The following is a 21,405-nucleotide window of genomic DNA, read 5'->3' as shown; positions in this document are numbered from 1 at the left end:
TGGGCGAGACAGGAGAGGTCTGCCATGCCATGTGGGATTCTCGCCGGCTGGCCAGGATGGAACTCGCACTTCAGAGGCTGCTGACAGCATCACAGTGCAGCGCTCAACCACCTAGGCCACCAGGGAGGCCCCCCCCTTTTTTTTTTTTTAAGATTCATCCATCCATACATACAAGAGCTGGGGCACAGGCCAGCTCTTGTATGCATGGATGGATGAATCTTTTTTAAAAAAAAAAGGAGGGGTAAGAGGATTCACCAGAGACAGAGTGGGGAACAGAACAGGCAGACTGACTGAAATACACTGCTGCTGGGAGCAGTGGGCGAGACAGGAGAGGTCTGCTTCGCCATGTGGGTTGTTCCCTGGCAGGCCGGGGATCAAACTCATGCTGCAGAGGCTTTGGATTGCTTCATAGTGCAGTGCTTAACCCATTGCACCACCAGGGAGGCCCTTTTATGTCATCTTTTAAATCTACTAAAATAACTCATTTACTTTAATCATCTCCAAACAAGTGAAGAAACTCTTTTAGGAAACTGGGTAACCTGGGTGCAAAATGCAAGAAGCTAATGCTATTTTCCTTTTTAACATCCTTGTTTGTATTTTCACAATATAGGATTTTACCCCTCAGGTGTGGTCACCATAGTTTTCCTTTTAAGTTTCCCAGGTCACAGTGAAAGCATCCCAACATGATACTCAGAATTCTGGGCATCTAATTGATTCAGCCTTTGAAGGGCACCTTACATCTGGTAAGAAAAAACTACTTAGGCCTCTCTAGTAGTCTTAACTAATCATACTTCATTTTGAAAAATCATGTGTCAGACATAAATTTCTAGATAAAAAGATACCTCTTATGTTTTCTATAGAAAAATAATCAAAAAGACTTGCTTAAAATTGAATTTAAGGAGTGGTTTAAGTGAATTTTGCCTGCTTTTGCTAAGGGTTGGATACATTTATATTTCATTAGGTGCTAAGGCTCAACATCCTAAAACTTCTTTCTAAAAAAAATTATTTGAGTGTTTACTGTGTGCTAGGAGCTTTACAACCGTCACCTTTTTCTATCTGCAAAATAATTCAGTGAGATAAGTGTTATGCATCTATTTTTTTTAGATGGGAAAACTGGAGCTCAGAGAAGTTGAGGAATTTGTCCAACATCGCGTAGCTGCTAGAGACAGACTAAAATTCAAATCCTGTTTTTTAATCTTGAAGTTTATGCTCTTTCTCTTATACCAACCAGTTCCCATTTTTTTTTGTTAACATGACTCAGTATTTTTCCACTGATGAGCATACCTAAGTGTTTTAGGCAACGAAGAACATTAGATTGGATTGTGCAATGAGCAAATATAACTTTAAATCAAAACTTTGAATTAAAAAACTCTAGGCATGACTATTTTACCATGACCACTAGTAGATCATTTATTTCCTTCCATAGAAATAGAAATCTGGCAGGGATAGTGTAAGAACTTTTGCAAGTTATATTGATATACTGTGGGCTTTTGTTGATTTATTCAACAAATATTAATCAAGCAATTACTATGTGCCACTCGAGATTTCAGGTGCTGGGGAATAAAAGTCCATGTCTTCATGGAACTTCTATTCTAGATAGATGAGAAAGAAAAAAACAAAACAATTACAACAAAAAAGTCAGATGGCAGTTAAGTGTTGTACAGAAATGTAAAGCAAGGTAAGTGCCCTCTGAACCTGTAGATGTGAATCAGTTATGGACCAAGTGCTTGGGTTCAGTACAGATCTCTAATTACAGATTACTACACAGACATGCACCCTGATATTTCTGTGGGAACTGTGAAGGCTAGGAACTCACAGCATTCTAATAGAAACCTATTAGATAGGTTTTATGATTTCTATTTTATAGAAGAGGAAACTTGAGCTTCAGCAAGTTTATAATCATGCCTTAAAGGTCACAGAGCTGATAAGTGGCAGAACCTAGGTATCTCAAGTTATGTTCTTGGTCACTCTACTCTCTTCCTTAGACCTGTTTACCAAGGCCCATATTAACATGGGGATTCTCTAACCTCTTCTAGGCACTAATGCCCAAGGATATGTGGCAGCCAGTACCCCCTACTAGTTGCTTAAAATCTTCAGCATTAACATTTTAATCCTAAGAAAAAACTAATTTCATATCCCATTGGGACACAGCAGTGAGCTAAAGCTACACTGGCCCCTGTTTACCAATTGACCTTAGGGGAGGGGCTGGATAGCCTGGAAACCTCAAGTAGGCGGTAAGTGGTCAGGGATAGCTAGGGAGCTAGGGCAGGGTCAACGCTATGTGTCTGCCACATTTGCCAAAGAGAGGGAAGGATGAGGCTGGGAGAGAGGTAAATACTTGGCATGGCTCAGAACAAATGCCTGTACAGTATGTTAAGTCAGATCTCAATGATAGTATCATTTGAAAACAGGATTTTTCATATACTAGGGAGAAAATATGATGAGGCCTAGTATGTAACATGTGTATATATATTTTAGGTTTTTTTTTTTAAGATTTCAGGTTATTAATTCAACTTCAAAATGAAAGAAAGGCATTGTTTTAAAAAGAGTAAATGTCCTTTCTCAGCAGAAAAAATATCGTGACAATAAATTTTGAAGAATAGTAACAAACTGTACAAAACTTTGTATTGCACAAAAGGTTAAAAAATAAAAGAAACCAAAACCTCGGTTGTGATTGTGGCCAGTGTTAGACTCCTGTAAGCAATTAGAAATTCTCACTTGTGTCAGACAAACCAAATGAGGTTCTTCACTAAACACTTTTATATAAAATATGCAAGCATAAGCTAAGAAAAATGTCTAATGCTGACCACAATTTCCAGAGATGCACTTCTAGAAACCTACTGACATCAGATACCTCTAGTCCAATTTTCTCAAACAAAAGGTATAGTCATGCAGTTTGGAAGGTGATTTTATAGCCCATAATAAAGGTTAAATTTGTTCTTCCCTCCCCTTTTCCTTTGAGATCAATGACTTTCGTTGTGAGCACAGTGGAGAAAATGATGATTCCGGCATAAAATGTAATTTAATTTCTCTTTCCTTTCAGACAACAGACAACAAGACATTGGACTTTTATCAGGAATGGTCTTCTTTGCTGTTACTTTGTCAATTCTTTCATTGATTGGGATATTTAACAGATCCCTCCGAAATGGGTATGTTTTACAGAATTTGGTTTATGATTTCGATCATATACACACACATCCATACACACACACACACACACGCATCCACACACACACAAATCAATTCAGTTACTAGGAAATCTATCAACATTTTTATTCAAAGAAAGGAAAAAATAAAAGGAACAGTATTTAATGAGTATCTATGTCAAATTCTTTACAAATGTCACTTGTTTAATCCTCACAGTGAACCTGCCAGAAAAGCTAGGGGCTAAGTCTCAGCACTATCACCTCTATGGCCTGAGTTCAATCCCCAGTCAAAGAGCTAACCCACAAATGGCACAGCAGACCTCTCCTGTCTTGCCTGCTGCTCCCATCAGCAGTGTATTTCAGTAGATCCACCTGTTCTGCTCCCCACTCTGTCTCTGGTGAATCCTCTAACCCCCACAACCTCTTATCTATTCCCCAGTTCTTTTACACATACACAAAGAAAATAGAGAAGCCTATTTTACAGATGACTTATATGAGCCTTAGAGAGGTGAACTGGTCAGTCAAAAGTCACTAAGTGCTTAGCCAGGAGTCCACACTGGGCTCCTATCACAGCCCACATTCTCTCCATCATTACACAGCCTTCTCACTGTGCCCTCAAATTTATCAACAGTCTGAATTCTTCAGAGTGGTTAACCTGCCACAAATTCTACCCAAAAAGATCAGCTGAATCATTGTGAAAAGAGGTGTGACATGTTTGAAATCATCACTTTTATACTGGTTATGTTGGTATATTGACATCCTAGTCCCAAGTCCATTATCCTTGACCTTCAATCATTTTTTCCCATATAGTATTATTAAATATCTATGCCTAGTTCCTGTAAAGTGAGACTTTGAGGAAAGCAAGATCTTCACCTTCCTAAGTTTTACTAGATACACTGGGTATTTCCATCTGTTGATAAACTAGAGTTTTCCTGTGGCATCTCCCAGGACCTGCAGTTACTCACAATTTTTGACACAATGTTCTTTGCCTAATTGACCCTGGGCTTCTCTTTCTTGCCATCACTTGTTTCATGAGATAATCTTTTCTTTGAATTTATAATCAAAATGCACCTCACTCTCCCCCTCGAGTATCTTCAAATGTGTAGTCATATTTTTATTTTAGGAGTTGTTTTGGTTTACTTTGGTCTGTTCCTTTGTTTTATTTCTTTATATTTCACACATGAATGAAAACATCCAATATTTGTACTTTCTTCCTTCTGACTTATTTTACAGAGCATAATTGTTTCCAGCCCTCTTAATCTTTTTAGGAGATAGAATACTTAGCTTCTGCATCAGGCAGTTGATTTCTATGATGCATTCCATTCTAATTGATTTCCTATTTTACTATCTACACTTACTTCTAAAGAAAAATACTCCTAACGTGTCTTTTTTTTTTTTTTTTTTTTTTTTTTTAGAATTAAAAGGAGAATCTTATGGATAATACCAAAGTGGCTTCGTGAGGATATTCCTAACATGGGAAACAGTAGTGTTGCAAAAATGTTACAGGTAACCAAACAACATAAAAACTATGAAACCCAAAGCACATCCAATAAGTAGAGTAGAATTTCTGTTCAAATAATAAGCATGTGTACATTTTAGCATAATTATATAAACACACATAGAAACAAAATTACATATATGTATATTTCCAATTATACTTAAAAGAACTGAGAGGATGGAGTTATAGGAAGAAAAGACAGAAGGAAGAAACATGCTACTCAGAAGAGAGGATTGTGGGCCAAGTATCAAAGTCACAGGTGGCCAAGCTCCTGGTAGATGATTTGGGGGGGACAAAATAACGAGGGCTGAAAAGTTTAATAGAATGAGCCTTAAAGGAGGCTTTCTTTGTATATGAGATTGGAGAAACAAGTAGGGGTCCATGAAAAGCATCATTTTACTCTGAGACTCAATGGAATTCAAGAAAATAAATGTGAGAAGATGGCAGAAGATGGGGTCACCAGCATTGCCGAACTTTACTAGTTCAGCAAAGAACTGTGGGTTGGAAGACACAAATGGTACAGGGTTTGCTGGTTATGGAGGAACTGCTGCTGATATGGAGGAAGGGAGAAATGTGCTATGTGTGCTCCTCCTACTTGTCATCACTCTGACCTGGCTGTCATGTGACTCAAAACCCAGTCAATGGGACAGACACATGCAATCATTGCAATGCAGTGATGTAAATGCAATGACAGAAATGAAGCCAAACATGACAGGAGTATAGAGGAAACATATTGAGAGATGTGAAAGAGTTGCTCAGGAGAAAAACTGAACATTCAAATAAATGTTCTCTCTTGAATACTTTGCTAAAGACAATGAGGAATAGATGTGGTCTTAGAAAAGAAGTAGAATAGGAGGGTCAGAGAAATGAATGCAGTGAAGTGTGTGAGAAAAGTGTCAAGAAGCAAGTATCTATGGTGCTGAGCACTTTGTACAGGTTCTATAACAGGAGTGAAATGAGTCCCTGGAATGTGGCAAAGAGAAAGTCACCGGTAATCCTGGCCCAAAGGATCAGTTGAGAAGTGAATAGAAAGTGAGAAAGTAAAGACTTAGTGTGGAGACATTGTATGATGAGGGTGGACTAGAAAGGAAGTAGAGAAATGTGCTTATGCTGAAACATGGTCTGTGGGATGTGGAGTCAGAAGCATTTTTGTATGAAAGTGGACATGCCTGAAAAGGACTACTACAGAGACACAAGGAAATTGATTGGACAAGACTGTGGAGAAGGGCAGAGGAGATAGTTTAAAGGGATGAGGTAGAAATATTTACACTGAACAGGAGGAAGGGTTCCTGTCTGTGGACACTTGAAGGAAAGAAAGGATGTAGATATGACTGATTTCAAAGGGAGGAATGTTGCCTAATAGCAGAGGAGTAATCTAGAATGAAGTACAAAATTAACAACTAACCCAAAGACAAGGATATATTCACCAAACTATAGACAGTAAATATGGTAATCTTTTATTAATTCCACTTAATTTTATTTTGCTCTGCCAGTAATTATCCTAGGGAATTGGGAACTTTCTGTTCATAAATGTCCTGACCTCAGAGAATTGTCCTGACTTCGCTGTGATCAGATACTCTTCATTTATTGTCTACCCTCTGGAATAGTCCCTGTTGCTCTTCTGTGTCCTTCATCATGGTCTGACTCGAACTCACTTCATTCAGTTGCCAGCCTGAGGTGGCGAAAACACCCTCTCTCCTGAGAACATGCAGCATTGTATGCTTAGTTTCCTATAGCACTTTAGTTCCTTTGACTTTGATCTGACCTTTTAATTACATGTCTCCCATGACAACCCAAATTGGCAAGTTCCCTGGGGAAGCTGAGGATGAAGAAAAGGTGAATGACACTTCATCAAGCTTTACTCAGGGTCTTCCAAATTCTCTTCCCATTCAAGACTCCTAGAATTAGAAGTGAACCTTAGGGTTTCCTTCAGGTGTGGTTCTTTTGTCTGCCCAAAGACTAAGAAGCAGTATTCCAGTGATCTGGGGCTGTTATTATGAAATATCATAGATTAAGTGGTATAAACAATAAGCATTTATATCTCATAATCTTATATCTCATATCTTATAATCTAGGAAGTCAAAGATCAAGGCATGGATCTTAGGTGTCTGGGAGAGTTCTCTTGTAGACAATTTTCTTCTTGCTTCATTTGCATGTGACTGAAATAGAAGCCAATAATCTCTTATGTCTCCTGTTAAAAGGAAGGGCACTAATCCCATTCATGAGGGCTTCACCCTCAGGACCTAATTACTCCCCTAGGCCTCATCTTCAAATACTGTCACATAGAGGATTAGAGCTTCAACATATGGATGACACATTCTGTGCATAACAAGTGGCTGTAATTTTATAATTGTTTTAGGTAGGAGTCATTTTCCCTGGGAAGCTAGCCATCATTTAGAAGGCTTCAAGTTCCTTTCATGCCCTGAAAGTCATCAGACTTTTATGCAAATAAAAATCTTCTTTCACCAACCCACCTGATCATTTTAGACATGTCTGAAGTGTGAGTAGCTATACACCTTTACAATGTCAGCACAAAGCATTCATCATAACCTAATTCACAATAAGGAAGCAAAGCAGGATTCTTTTTCCTTTTTCTCCTTTTATTTAAGTAACAAAATATTTTCTTGTAATAAGCCTCCATTATATTAAAAAATATTCTAACATACATCAAAATCCAAAGCTTAAACGGCCCTGAAATAATACACAAGTTAATATGCAAGATCTTACATTGTCTATAAAATATTCAAACCAAAAAATGTACTGAAGCCATGGATTATATTCTTTATTCCTTTCCTTCAGTCTTCTTATGGGAGAATTTAATAAAGATATAGAATGGAGCAGGATAAAAAGGACAAAAAGAGGAAGTCATATGGGAAGAGAGACAATATGAGAAAAAGGGAGGAGAAAGGAATGTTGAGAGAAAGCAGAATTCCACTTCCACTACTTAACTCAATTAACTAGTTGACCCTTTTAAATGTTATTTGTAAAATAAGACAATGTCTTTTCTTCCTAGGAAAAAAATGAATTTATGAATAATAATCCCAATGAACAGGCCCTATATGTTGATCCAGTGACTACAGAGATAGAAATTCTTCTTCCAGAAGAACATAAGTCTATGGATTACACAAAAGAAAAAAACACAGAATCGCCAGAGAAAAGAGAATGCCTGCAAAAGTCATTACTCACAAATACTACAGTTGTGTATATTCCTGATCTCAACACTGGGTATAAACCCCAAATTTCAAATTTTTTCAGTGGGGGACTCCATCTCAGCAATAATAATGAAGTTATTCCCCTGACACTTAAACCACCAGTTGACTCCTTAGACCTGGGAACAAATGCCAGGTTAAAAAAAGGCCCCAATTTTGCTTTCTCGGTCTCAAATATGAATCTGGTAAGTGACACAGTACTTCTTGAAGAATTAAATCTCACTTTAAATCAAGGAGAATGCAGTTCTCCAAACATGCAAAACTCAATGGAGGGGGAACCCACCATGCTTTTGGAAAATGCTTTACCCAATGAAACTATTTCAGAACAAACCCTGCTGCCTGATGAATTTGTCTCCTGTTTGGGGATAATGAACGAGGAGTTGCCATCTATTAATACTTATTTTCCACAAAATATTTTGGAAAATATTTTTCAATAGGATTTCACTCTTGGAAAACTAGAGTTGTGTGGTCCAAATAAATATAGGAAAACTGCCTTGCAATTTGAAGTTAGATCTCCTCCTCAACATATAAATTTAATTCTGTCCTAGTCATATATATATATATATATATATATATATATAATATATTTAGTAGAGAAGTAAAAACCAAAGAAAGGAGATATTTCATGGTCACAAAAGCAGCAGCAATATTAGGGACACATCCTATATTTAAAAAGAAAAGGATCAGGGTCTCCCTGGTGGCACAAGGGATTAAGCACCACGAAGTAATAGCAGCCTCTGCAGTACAAGTTCGATCCCCGGGTGGTCAGGGAGCAACCCACATGGCGCAGCAGACCTCTTCTGTCTCGCCCACTGCTCCCCTCAGCAGTGTACTTTGGTCAATCTGCCCGTTTTGTTCCCCACTCTGTCTCTGGTGAATCCTCTCACCCCCTGCATCTCTGGCCTGTACCCCAGCTCTTGTGTGCATAAATGAATGAATCTTTAAAAAAAAAAAAAAAGGAGTGTTGTTTCTGTTAGATTCAAAGAAAAAGAAAATATCAGCCATATCCTTTTTATATCCCTCATTGCAAGGCACAGAACAGATCTTTCTGTTGTATGGAAGCTAAATAATACCAAATAAATGGTTGTGAAAAAAAATGCTGAAAATAGCTATTTAAAATCAAAACAGGAATATTTGCTTGCAAGGGAAGAAGCAATTTTAATTTTATTAATTTCTCTCAAGTGGATAAAAATATAGCCCCCAAGAACAAAATAAGTAAAGGACAGAAACAGAGGAGCAATTAATTAGTATGTCTGTGTTGTTTGTGTTATTATTTTTTTCTCTACCACTTTCCACTGAGGTATTAGGGAATTGATCTTTCCTTACTTTGGTTTTGGACTAAGAAAAGTGTAAAACAACGATGTGTGGAAATCATGAGATTACTGTCTCACTCAGGTTAAGAGTGATGGCATTGTTGTCTTGTGGCATAATTAATATATTAATTATACTATAGTAGATGTAACAGATGTAGGATCAGCAAAGTGTAATTGTTTGTTTTATAATCAAACATATATTAAATTTTGCTAAGGAATTATTGTGAAAAGAGATGTTTTCACCAAATCTGGGATGGCAATACTTGCCCCACTATTGTTACCCCACACCAGTCTCTCCTGCATACATAGTTGATCACCAGTTGATCAATAACTGTTGAGCCCAGCAGTGGCCTCACGATGCTCTCCACACAGTGCTCCCCTGACTGCCACAGGCAGCCAGGGCTGGGACCATGGATGAACTCTGCCAACCAGGTCAAGGGGGGGTCATCTTAAAAATACACAATGTATATTCTAAGTTGAGACATTTAAGTTGAAAAATACTAGCAGACTTCTCTATTCTGATTTTTATGGAAAAGGGAAAATTTTTCTAATGATCAGAGCAATTGGAAAATAAGGTACATTACTGAATTTCTCTTTCTCTTTTAACAATTGTTAATAGCAATTTGTATTCAGATGTAATAGTTTAATCTTACTATAACAAATCAAGCAGCGAATCAAAAAGGACCAGTTTCCTACCATGTGTTCCACACCTGAGCAAACTATTTTGTTTTGGCATTTCTTTTTAAATAAAAATAAATAAGTAAAAGCAGATTTGTTGTCATTGAATCTCTATGAGAAGATGACCATATATCCCATTTTACCCTAGTTTTTGTCTGTTGTCCCAATCAGAAGAATTCATTTGAATGGTAAATTAGATATTCTATCTATGAAGACTGTTTAATGTCCATCATTTTACCCAAAGCAATTATCAAAATTAATCTCTTTTTTTTATCATTTTCTAGAGCCATTTTGCTCTAAAATGCAACATTATTATACAGTGTAAAAATGTATCCCCTGCTGTGAAGTTCTATTTAACCTAAAATATGCATATATTTGTTAAACTTTGCATATTCTGAAATGAGTACATTTTAAATCACTAATGAAGTGGTAATATTAAACATTCTGACTTATAAGTGACCTATGTCTTTGCTTTATTCTTCTCCAAAGGGAAATATAGTAAAGAAAAAAAAAGAGGTAGGGCCTCCCCGGTGGCGCAGCGGTTGAGCGCTGGGTTGCGAAGCTGCCCGCAGCCTCTGCAGCGCCAGTTCGATCCCCGGCCGCTCGCCGGCCACCGGAGGAGGGTCCCACATGGCGTGCAGACCTCTCCTGCCGCCCGCTGCTCCCCTCAGCAGTGTGCTTCGGTCCTTCTGCCTGCTCTGCTCCCCACTCTGGCTCTGGTGGATTCTCTCACCCTCCGGTGCTTCTGACTGTACCCAGTGCTTGTATAAATAAATAAATAAATAAATCTTTAAAAAAAAAAAAAAAAAAAAAGAAAAAAAGAAAAAAAAGAGGTAGGTAGAATTTGAGATAGATATACCAAACAACTGAGATAAATCTTTGATGTTCACCAATCTGATGAAAGATATCTTTTAATATGTGAAGAATATTTTCATAGTGTATTTCAGTGTAATTATAATCTGCCACACTTCAAAAAGCATTATTTTATCTTCTGCATGTGCTTCCATTGCAGTGAGCAAATCCTTCAGAGCTTTTCTTTCTTGCCCCGGGGGTAGGAAGAGCTGCTTTCTCCTCTTATAGTGTTGTCCTCACATTCACATTACTATTTGGCACAGTTTTATCTGACTCCATTTCTGCCATTAGCCCTTGTTGGTCCCAAAGGACTGAAAATTAAGACAGTACATGTTTTGGAGGTAATGTGCCTTATGGTACCCAACTCAGAGAAATTTCCAACCAGTTTAGCACAACCTTATAAATGGGCAAGAGTTTTCATTCTATGATTCTTTTATTCAAAAGTATTCATTTATATTGAATGTCCCTACTAAAAGCAAGGCCCTTTGAAGTACATAGATGCTAACAAAGCCAGCCAAATTCCTGCAACTTGGCACTTATGATTTAGGAATAAGAGATAGATAATAAATGGCACAAAGTCACTGCCCTTTAAGGAGCTTACATTTTAGTGGAAAGGGAATCAGGGCAGAAGATGGAGAGAGGTAGAAAAAAATAAAGAATGCCAGATAATAAGGAATGCTGTGTGGATATATAAAAATGGGATAATACAGTAGAGAGCAAGTCAGTGGTCATTTTATGCTGGTAGCCAGGGAAGGTCTGTCCCAGAAGGGGTTCTGACATTGCCACCTGTACCACAGGTAAGAGCCATAAGGTGAAAATGAGTTTGTCACTCATATGGAAAAATTCTCCACTAGCTAATGTCTCTACTTCTTTCCCTTCTGCACAAGATGACCCTTATACCACTCCATCCACACCCCACCCCCACCACAACCATAGCCACTACCACTTATCCTTTTACCTTCTTCAGCCAGAATTTCTGTAGCTTCTGGGGACAAATACAAGTATTTCCATCTTTCCACATAGCCCTTGGACTTATTATTAATTTTCTTTCTCTGTGTCTCACCATTCATAAATTGTTGCTTCTTAATGAATGTGTATTGATATAGGTTGGGGAAAACAGGAAGCGAGAAAGAGAGAGAAAATGTCTACAAGCTGCCATAAAGAGAGAGGAAGAAGAGAAATATACAAAGAAAGAAAGCACATTAATTCTCGGTGATGCTGAAGCAAAATGGAACACCATAGTTCTGAATAACACTAAAGCTGACTAAAGGTCATCCAATTTCCTTCTGTTCTAGTATATTCATTGCCCCTACCCTTCTTTTCTTTCATAGAAGCAATGGGGGAAGCACAAGTGAAGTACAGTTTGAGTTTTTTAGTTCTGTTGCTGTTTTTTTGGTGTGTGTGCATTACTATTTTCAAATAAGGAATTTATGTTTATCAGAGCTAGGAGTAATACTGAGGAGAAAAGAAAGGCTATGAGTTAAGGTATGGTTCTCAGGTAACATATATGGTTTTACCCGCCCTCCCTCCCCACCGCTCCCCGTTCAACCAGAAGGTGTTTCCAGTTTCTTTTCTTATATTTTCAGTCATCCTCCCTTTGATATAGAGGCAGCACATGACTGTGGCATAGGGCAGAGGTTTTCAAAAATAAATATTAGCAATTGATTCACTTCCTCAAAGTGAAATCTATTGCAGAAGCACAAAATGTAAAACAGGTGAAAGTTAGCCTTCTCTTGTAACAGGTTGAAGATTATGTCAGCTTCCCTAACCCTCTCATCTGCAGCTGCCTCTGAAGAAACCTATATATGCCCTGTGAAAATCCAAGGGAGTGGGGTCCTCTCTTTCATACCTATGTGATCTGGGTCCTGGAGAAGCCTGGAGAAGCCTTAAAATATAATAAAGTCTTCATCCCAGTCACAAATCTGCCAAATTTGGCTAAGGTGACCAAAACTCCCCCCAACCTCCCTACACCCTGAACAACTTTACAAAAAGGAGCTCTCTCTCTCAGAGGTTACTAACAGAGACATGCAGTGTTTCGTACACCCAATTTCAATGAATATGTGCAGACTTTCCCATACCAACAAGCAATTCCGAGACACCAGTAGGTGTCTGAAAATTCAATTTAATTCTGATTCTACTTGGAGATAGTGTATCAGATTCCACAAGTAAAGAGTTTAGTATCCCAAGACCGCCTCTCAGACTTGGCTGCAAGCCCAGGCTGCCACCTGGGCTTCTGAGCAACCAGCTACAGACTGGAAGTTCCCAGGACCCCTCCTCAGATATCAGGTGCCTGTCCTTGCAAGCCCAGATTATTATCTGCACTTCTGACCTACTGGCTATAAATCAGAGGTTCCCAGGACACCATCCTCAAGTTCAATTAATTTGCTAGAATGACCCACAGAACTCAGGAAGCCCATTTAATCACTACATCACCAATTTACTACAAAGGATGTAACTCAAAAGCAGTCAAATAGGAGCTAAGAGATGCCTAGGGAAGGTGTGGGAAAAACATAGGGCTTGTCATTCTCCTCAAATTTTCGCTAACCCAGAAGGTCCCTGAACCCTCTCCTTTAGGAGCTATGTATTCCTTACATAAGCATGATTGATTAAATCTTTGGCCATTAGCAATCAAACTCAACCTCTACTCCCTCGTCCCTCCCCCAAAGGATGGGGGGTGGAATGGATATTCCAAGCCTCTAATCACAGGGTGGTTCCCCTAGCAACAAGAGCCCCCCCATCCCTAAGTGCTGCCCCCAACTTGCCTTCATTATAACAAAAGAAATACCTTTATCACTCATGAAATTTTGGAAATCCCAAGAATTTGGGGAGCTGTGAGTTAGGTATTGTGGATGAAGACCAGGGACCAAATATATATAAGAAATATATTGTGCTCAGGGGCCTCCCTGGTGGTGCAAGGGGTTAAGACACAACCTATGAAGCTGTCTGCAGCCTCTGCAGCACGAGTTCCATCCCTGGCCAGGGAGCTACCCACATGGCACAGCAGACCTCTCCTGACTCACCCACTGCTCCCCTCAGCAGTGTACTTGGGTCAATCTGCCTGTTCTGTTCCCTACTCTGTCTCTGGTGAATCCTCTCACCCTCCACACCTCTGGCCTTTATCCCAGCTCTCTCTTGTATGCATAAATAAATAAATATTAAAAAAAAAGAAATTTATTGTGCTCACCTGAATGATCAACACACACACACACACATACACACACACACATACCCTATAAATCACAATATTGCAAGCTAGTGCTACATGCAATAATTAACTAGTCTCTTTCCAATTACTTTATCATGAATGTCTGGCTTTTGTTCAAGTTAATGTTCTTCTGATATAACTAAGAATAAAATATTGTGTTGTGAAAATAGATTTTATAAACCCAAAGATTGTCAAACTGTGCTTCAATTTATCTCTTTATGAAATAATTATACCAATTATAGGAGGTGATGTTTTAATGGAAAATGTTACCCGCTTGGCAGACACTATTGATTTAAAATAAGAGTAGTGATTAAAAACAATTTATGGCTCTCTCTTGGGTAAAAGCATGAGCCAATATAAAATAATTGGATTCTGATTCATGGAGTGATTGTGTACGACTTTATTGGATGCTATAGTTAAAGCAATTTTACGAGGAACTCTAACAAAAGTTTGATAGAATGTTATTATGTCTCTTTCCCATTGCTAAAATTGCACCATTAAATCCCAATTAATGCTTCATGTTAGGACTCTCTTAGCTATTTTACAACTTTCACTTTTTAACTTAATTTGGAATAAATACTTTGCTTTTTTATATTCAGCATTTTCATGTGTTTTCTAAAGATGCATTTTCTTTATGCTTATTTTCAGGAAAGTAACTTATTATCTAATTGTCATAATTAGCATTTAGCAACAAATTAAGAATTTATTATTAAGTGATTGATTTTTGTTTGGTGTAGTAAAAGGATGCTGGCCTAGCTTTATGAGAAGGAAAAAAAAAAAAAACTAACCTAAGCACGAATTGCAGAAACGGTGCTTTCCTGAGATCACTGGTTCAAAATTTCAAGCAAAACAAAGTGCTGTTTCTAACCATAAGGGCATACCTAAAATTAGTGACTGTCAGTGCACAGGAAGGAAATTATAAATAGTCAAGCACTGGAGCCTAAGTGTGAGATACGGAAGTCAATAAACCTGACTGTTTACTTTCTGTTGATATCCTGCCTGAGAATTTTATCAGAAGTGAGGGAGAAAGAATATAATAGTAAAAATTTAAAAAGCTTTTTCAGTTTTAAGCACACAGTAATTCAACAGCAACGAAAAACACTTTAAAAAAAAATCAAAGTAGGGGCCTCCCTGGTGGCACAAGGGGTTAAGATGCAACCTATGAAGCTATCCGCAGCACGAGTTTGATCCCCAACCAGGGAGCTACCCACATGGTGCAGCAGACCTCTCTTGACTAGCCCACTGATCCCCTCAGCAAAGTATTTCTGTCAATCCGCCTGTTCTGTTCCCCACTCTGTCTCTGGTGAATCCTTTCACCACCACACCTCCAGCCTATACTCCAGTTCTTGTATGCATAAGTAAATAAATCTTTTTAAAAAATCATCAAAGTAATACCAATGTAAATGGAGTAAAAAGTGAGTTACTCTTCAACTGAATTCCTAAATTCCATCCAAATCATCAAAAGTAATAGCTCTCAACAAGTTAGTGTTTTGCACTCCATTTTTTTTTAATTAAGTGGTTAAAACATTGTTCTTTGATTTTCTATTTTCACCTAACAATATATCTTGGAGATCTTCACACATCTTTATAATAGCGCTTTCTTATTCTCTTAAACAGATGCATAGTATTCCATAGAATATCATCATTCGTCACTTAACGATGGGGCTATGTTCTAAGAAATGCATCATCCGGCTATTTCAAGGCTGTGAGAAGGTCATAGCGCATAATTACACAGATCTAGATGGAACAGCCTACTATATACCTAGTCTAGATGGTAGAGCCTGTCAGAACCACCGTCACATATGCATGCAGTCTATTGTTGACAGAGGTGTTGTTTAGCAATGTATTGTTACCTGTGATCCTGTTAATGGACATTTAAACTGTTTCCACTTTTTCACTATTATTCCCATTCCTGTAATAAATCTTCTCTTATACACATCTTTATAGACATTTGAGAATTTGGTGGGGGTGGGAATGAGGGAAGAAGGATAGAAGCTTAACTGGATATATTTAGAATGGGAATACTAGGTACCTGAGAAGAGAGGCAGGAAATGTCACTAGACTCGTGGAGTGAAAAGGAGATGAGGAAACAGGACTAGAATAGTAAAAAAACATTCAGTTTTTGTTAGCACAAGACTGCTGTTATCCACCTAATAAAAAGTACCAATCCTATCGTACTGCTCTTTCACTTAGTGTTCAGGATTTCAGAGTAAACATGTAAAATTGATAGTCGTTAAATATTGACTGATGTCCTAGTTATTCCAAGCCACTTCTTATCTAGATTTAAACCAAGTTCAGCATTCATTTTACTTTGGGATTCTATGTGGAAGATTTATTTTATCATAGTTGGTGAAATTGAAAATCACTTGTACTTCATTAAATGAAAAGATTAGAGCTTTAAAAAACTGCCAGCTGCCACGTATTTGAATATGCATTTGCCTTTTTTAGTATTCATTACACATTCTACTGAAAAGAAGCAGCATGTACAGAACCCTATGAGGAACAAACGGGCGTTTGCTCAAGTCCTGAGTAATGCAAAAAGAGCAATTCTAATGCAAAAACAAATAAGGGGAAAAAAAACAAAAACACTTTGGAAACACGATAGATGATAAATTCAGCCCATCCTCATTACTGTAGTGAGATGGTGACTTTTTAAAGCTCTTTAAAACTTATGTTATTTCCCATGTCATGTGTCTTGTTTTAGTAAGCAATGGAAAACCTCCGCAAAAAATTTCCAGAGATGCATGTAGAACAACAAATACAAATGATGTAGCAAAGAAATGGACTAAACTTTATTTTATTTCCTCCATAGGATCTCAGATTAAGGTTAAACAGTCAAGGTTTTTAAATTTCAAATCTACCCCAGTTCAAGTGTACGTGACACTGGGTAGTTACTAGAGTTTCATGTCTCCCTCCTTGTTTTATTTTCCAGGATAGGGATTCTGATGTTGGTGTACCTTGCTTAAGATTTGACTGTTAACACTACCTCCTTGAAATACTTTCTTAACTTCAGTCCTAAAACACCACAACCCCCGGCAGTGGACTGTCCCATTCATCTGTGCCTCCGTGGCACTGGCTATAGTTATCTATTTATCTATCACACCTAACTTGTTCCTATTTACACTGCGTGACTTACAGTAAACTTACAGTAAAAGACTTAACTGTAAATTTACAGTTCATCCTAACATTCTTACTAACAAAATCCCTGTATTATTGAAGGTAACAATGAACCTACTAAAACATACATTTTCTAGCCTCCTTTGCCACGGAGTGTGGCCATGTGACCAAGTTTTGTCTTCAAACAATGAGTTGTTTGAGGAATTTCCAAGAACTCTTTTCAAAAGGGGAGGCAGACAAATGGAGAACTCTTGTCCTTACTTCCTCCTCCTTCCTCTTTCCTGCTGACTGGAGAAAAGACACCACAGCTAGCCACCTAGGACAATAATGTGACTTGAAGGATAGAAGCCACTCCGTGGAGCAGAGAGACGGAACCATTTCCCTGATGATACTGAGGAGCTGCCCCCGGGTCACATACCTCTCTTTCTTTTACATTAGACTAATGTTTTTAAGTCACTGTTGTCAGTGGTTCTGCTATATGTCCCTAATGGATACAATAGGTAATCACTGCTTTTTTTTCAGAGCCTGGATGGAATACTCCCCTATAGTGGTCATTGTCTTCCCAACTCTCCTACCTGAGACTACCTCTTTCTTCCCATCCACATTTCTTCCTTAGGGATCATGTTAGTCAGCTGGTTGCAACTGATTGCTGTGAGGTATACATCTAATGGAAGTCACACCTTCTTTAGGTCATAACAATTGGGCTAGGTGTCCACACCAGACCTAAGTTACAATCAAAGGCCTTCCCCAGGAATTTTAAAGAAACAGACTCTTTCCAGTGACAGAATGTAAGATGCAAAACTCAAAAGCTGTTGTCAGTTATGTTTTTCTCCATCTGGCCATAATAAAGGAAGGATGTTCTACACACAGACAGCAAGAATAAACAAACAAAAAAGAGAGCATAGAGTAGAGATGGAATGAGAAACCTAAATTCATCTGAGTCTTTGGTTTCAGTTGTTAGTAAGTCTTAGTCCCCTTCATGACTTATGGTTCATAAGAAATTTTTATTTATAGTCTTCTTTATGCTTAGGCTACTTAGAGTTGTGTCTTTATTAAAAACAGTTGGGCATTCTAATACAATCCCCAGAATTTAAAAAAAGAAAAAAAGTTGTATTTTGCTCCCAGAATCAACATTACTTTTAAAAATAATGACTAGCGGGCCAACCCTGGTGGCGCAGGCGGTTGTGCGCAGCGCTGTGAGGCTGTCCAAGGCCTCTGCAGCACCGGCTGGATCCTGGTCGACCAGTGAGGGTCCCACATGGTGCAGCAGACCTCTCCTGTCGCACCCGCTGCTCCCCTCAGCATTGTATTTCATCAGTCTGCCTGTTCTGTTCCCTGCTTTGTCTCTGGTGAATCCTCTCACCCTCCCGTGCATCTGGCCTGTACCCTGGTTCTTGTATAAAATAAATAAATAAATCTCTAAAAAAAAATAATGACTACCAATAATGGTACTTGTTGCCTGTTTTATCCAGTACACTAACTTACCTATGATTGAACAGGAACCACTGCACAAAGATATATGTGATGTTGTTTTCAGTAAATTGCTATTGGAGATAAACCTCAAACCATCCTGACAACTTCTCCCAATCAACTTCTTTGCAATTGCAGACAGAAGAACTACCAATAAATTCAGCTTGAAGAAAATACCATCAACTTGAAAAGCCTGTGAGGGACGACTAGATTCCATTATCAACTCATTGTGAATCCTATTTGAAAAACTATATTAGACATGAAATTCTAAGCTTTTATTTTTATAAGTGCTTATGGCTGTTATCTTTCAATCTCAACAAGTATGCCTGAGAAGAGGAAAACCCCTTTAATTGCATGACTGGGTCAGACAACGTATAGGTATAGCTGACGAAAATGCTCAACCGAGCTGATGCAAATTTCCTTTCTCTAACTACATAAACAAAAATCTTTTGCACGATCTTTTATATGTGGTATAACATATAAAAGAAAAAGCACCTTGTCTACATTTGCACAGAAACCAGGTAACCTTGTCATAAACTGGGGGAGAAATGACTTACATGTCACCTCCCACAGCTCTGGCTATGAAACAGACTTCAGAGCTACCAGGTGTCATAACCTTTAACACACAAACTGGACAGAAACTAAATCTTAGTGCACAAACTGAAGAAAATGTATCTTCTACTAGTGAGTTCTACAAATGCATACTGGGCGATTCTCAAACATCATTTAACTTCTCAGCAATGTGTGAGGTAAGTGTTATTACTGTTACCACTTTACAGCTGAGGAAACTGAGTCAGAGAAATGAGGTATTTAGCCATGGTCACCTAGTTAGTGCGCTTTTAATATAAGTCTTGTCTCTCCCACCCTAACGGCACCCTTAAGCACTGTGCCATATTGTGAATTCTTCAAGGTATGGGAGCTGCTGTTCAAACTGTTCTTTAAATTTACATTTTCCATGGGAGACTGAAATCTTCCTGGCAGTAATAATGTGTTCAGCACCTAGAATATAGCAGTTATACCAAGAGTATATACAGTCAGCAGGTGTGTGTAATAGAGGAATTGCAAAAAGCATACCTGTGAATATGTTCAGACTCAACCATTTTAAGTCATTTGAAAATTGGTTTGACCACCTAATACTACACATGATCTGGTATTGCATCCTATGCCGAGGGCTGGTATGAGGGGAGATTGGCTATCAAGATTATTACTGGAACATTCAACAACAACAAAAAAATTTTCTGAGAACAGAAAATGGGAATTTATTGAAACACACAGCTAAAACAAGCAGCTGGCAAGACAGGAGAGGTCTGCACCATTCAACAAAATTTTAACCTCGATGACAGATTATGTTTTAAATACTCTTTCAGTGTTAAAGTTCTTGCATTGAAACCCGTACTGCTGTACTGTGAATATTTAACAGCATGTCTTTATTAATATGAACACACAGAGAAATGTTACAGCTAAAAAGGCAAGACTGCATGCAAGCAACCTGTCACCTCTCAGAAGCCTTAGAAAAAAAATTGAAGGGAGAATGAATAAAATAAAGATGCTAAAATGTTATAGACAATCTAATAAAATGCATATGGGCATTTTTTGTATGTATTGTTGGCACGATTTTTCTGTGGTTTGAATTTTTCAAAATGTGATGTTAACTAAAAGGAATACTAGGCTTATTAGACCCAGGAGTTCTGGGTTCAGGTTCATATTTCCCACCCATCTGAGCGACATTTGTTATTTCACATAACCTATCTGGGCCATGTAAAATAAACAAGTTTTTTTTTTTTTAACTGCAGATTGGCATTCTACAAATAAGCCTCAATTCCTCCATTCTCCTACATTGGGTAGTATAGACTTTTTCATGGTTATAAGCAGTGATGCAGTGATCGGTTTTATACAGGCTTGCTTTTGTGCAAATTTGTCCTAGTCAATTCATAAGTATAGCAGTGATAAACTCAAGAATATAGCTCTGAGTTAAAAAATAAAGTATACTGCAAAAGGAAACACTAATATGACTCCACGTAAATAAATTTTCAGACACTGAAATGCTTCATTAAAATACAAAAGCATATAGTGGATCAGGGAATTGAGAAGCTCAGAGATAGATTTAATTTTGAGTACAACTTGACTTAATAGCTCAGGCAATGGCATCAAAGCTCAATTTCTGCCCCATCTCTTGCCTTGGCTTGTCAAATATTTCTCTGCATTATTGATATTATCATATGTTTTTTATCCTTTTTATAATGATGCAATATATTACATTAATTGACTTGTTCACATTAAACCATCCTTGCATCCCTGAACTAACTCCCACTTGGTCATGGTGTGTGATCCTTGTGATGCATTGTGGAATTCAGCTTGCTGAGAATCATTGTGTCAATATTCATCAGAAATACTGATCTGTAGTTGTCTACTTTTGTGGCATCTTTGTCTGGTTTTAGTATTAGGGTAATGGCATCACAGAATGTGTTAGGAAGTATTCCCTCTTGAATTTTTTGGAATAATTTGAGTAAAATGGGCATAAGTTCTTCTTTAAAGGTTTGATAAAATTTACTTGTAAATTCATCTGGTCCTGGATTTTTGTTTTGAGGAGATTTTCATTCACTTCTGATAGTGGGTTCTAAGCCAGTAGTTTTGTTTTATTCCCACCTTTTTTATATAAAGGGGAAGCCAATCTAGCCTTCCCCACAGCTCAAGCTCCAGCTATTCACAACCAGGAGCCACTGACTCAAGTGGAGGATCACCACCTTAGATAAACTCCATACTGAGGATAATCACTAAGAGTGTCCACTCTCCTTAAGCAACCCTTCTTTGAGGTGTGGGGTGTTTTACTCTCTGTTTCTGGTTGGCTAGTTACCATCAGGCAGCAGAGAGTCTGCCTTTGTAGGTGCTAGTTTACCACTACAGCATTCTACCATGG

General features: G+C 38.1%; 1 protein-coding gene across 1 annotated transcript in view; it reads left to right on the top strand.

The window, feature by feature from the left end:
- The window catches only part of IL23R (interleukin 23 receptor), a gene marked incomplete at both ends in the record, with an annotated part of 55,545 nt that extends 47,255 nt beyond the window's left edge, over positions 1–8,290 (top strand). The window contains 4 exons of the mRNA XM_084242774.1: positions 654–743; positions 3,044–3,149; positions 4,562–4,652; positions 7,658–8,290. Of these exons, the coding sequence (XP_084098900.1) occupies positions 654–743; positions 3,044–3,149; positions 4,562–4,652; positions 7,658–8,290 (920 nt within the window). The remainder of the gene's footprint in view (positions 1–653; positions 744–3,043; positions 3,150–4,561; positions 4,653–7,657) is intronic.
- Positions 8,291–21,405: the final 13,115 nt, after the last annotated feature.

Source organism: Talpa europaea (assembly GCF_964194135.1).
Source record: "Talpa europaea genome assembly, chromosome: 9".
Taxonomy (NCBI): Eukaryota; Metazoa; Chordata; class Mammalia; order Eulipotyphla; family Talpidae; genus Talpa; species Talpa europaea.
This window is presented reverse-complemented; position numbering and strand designations above follow the sequence as displayed.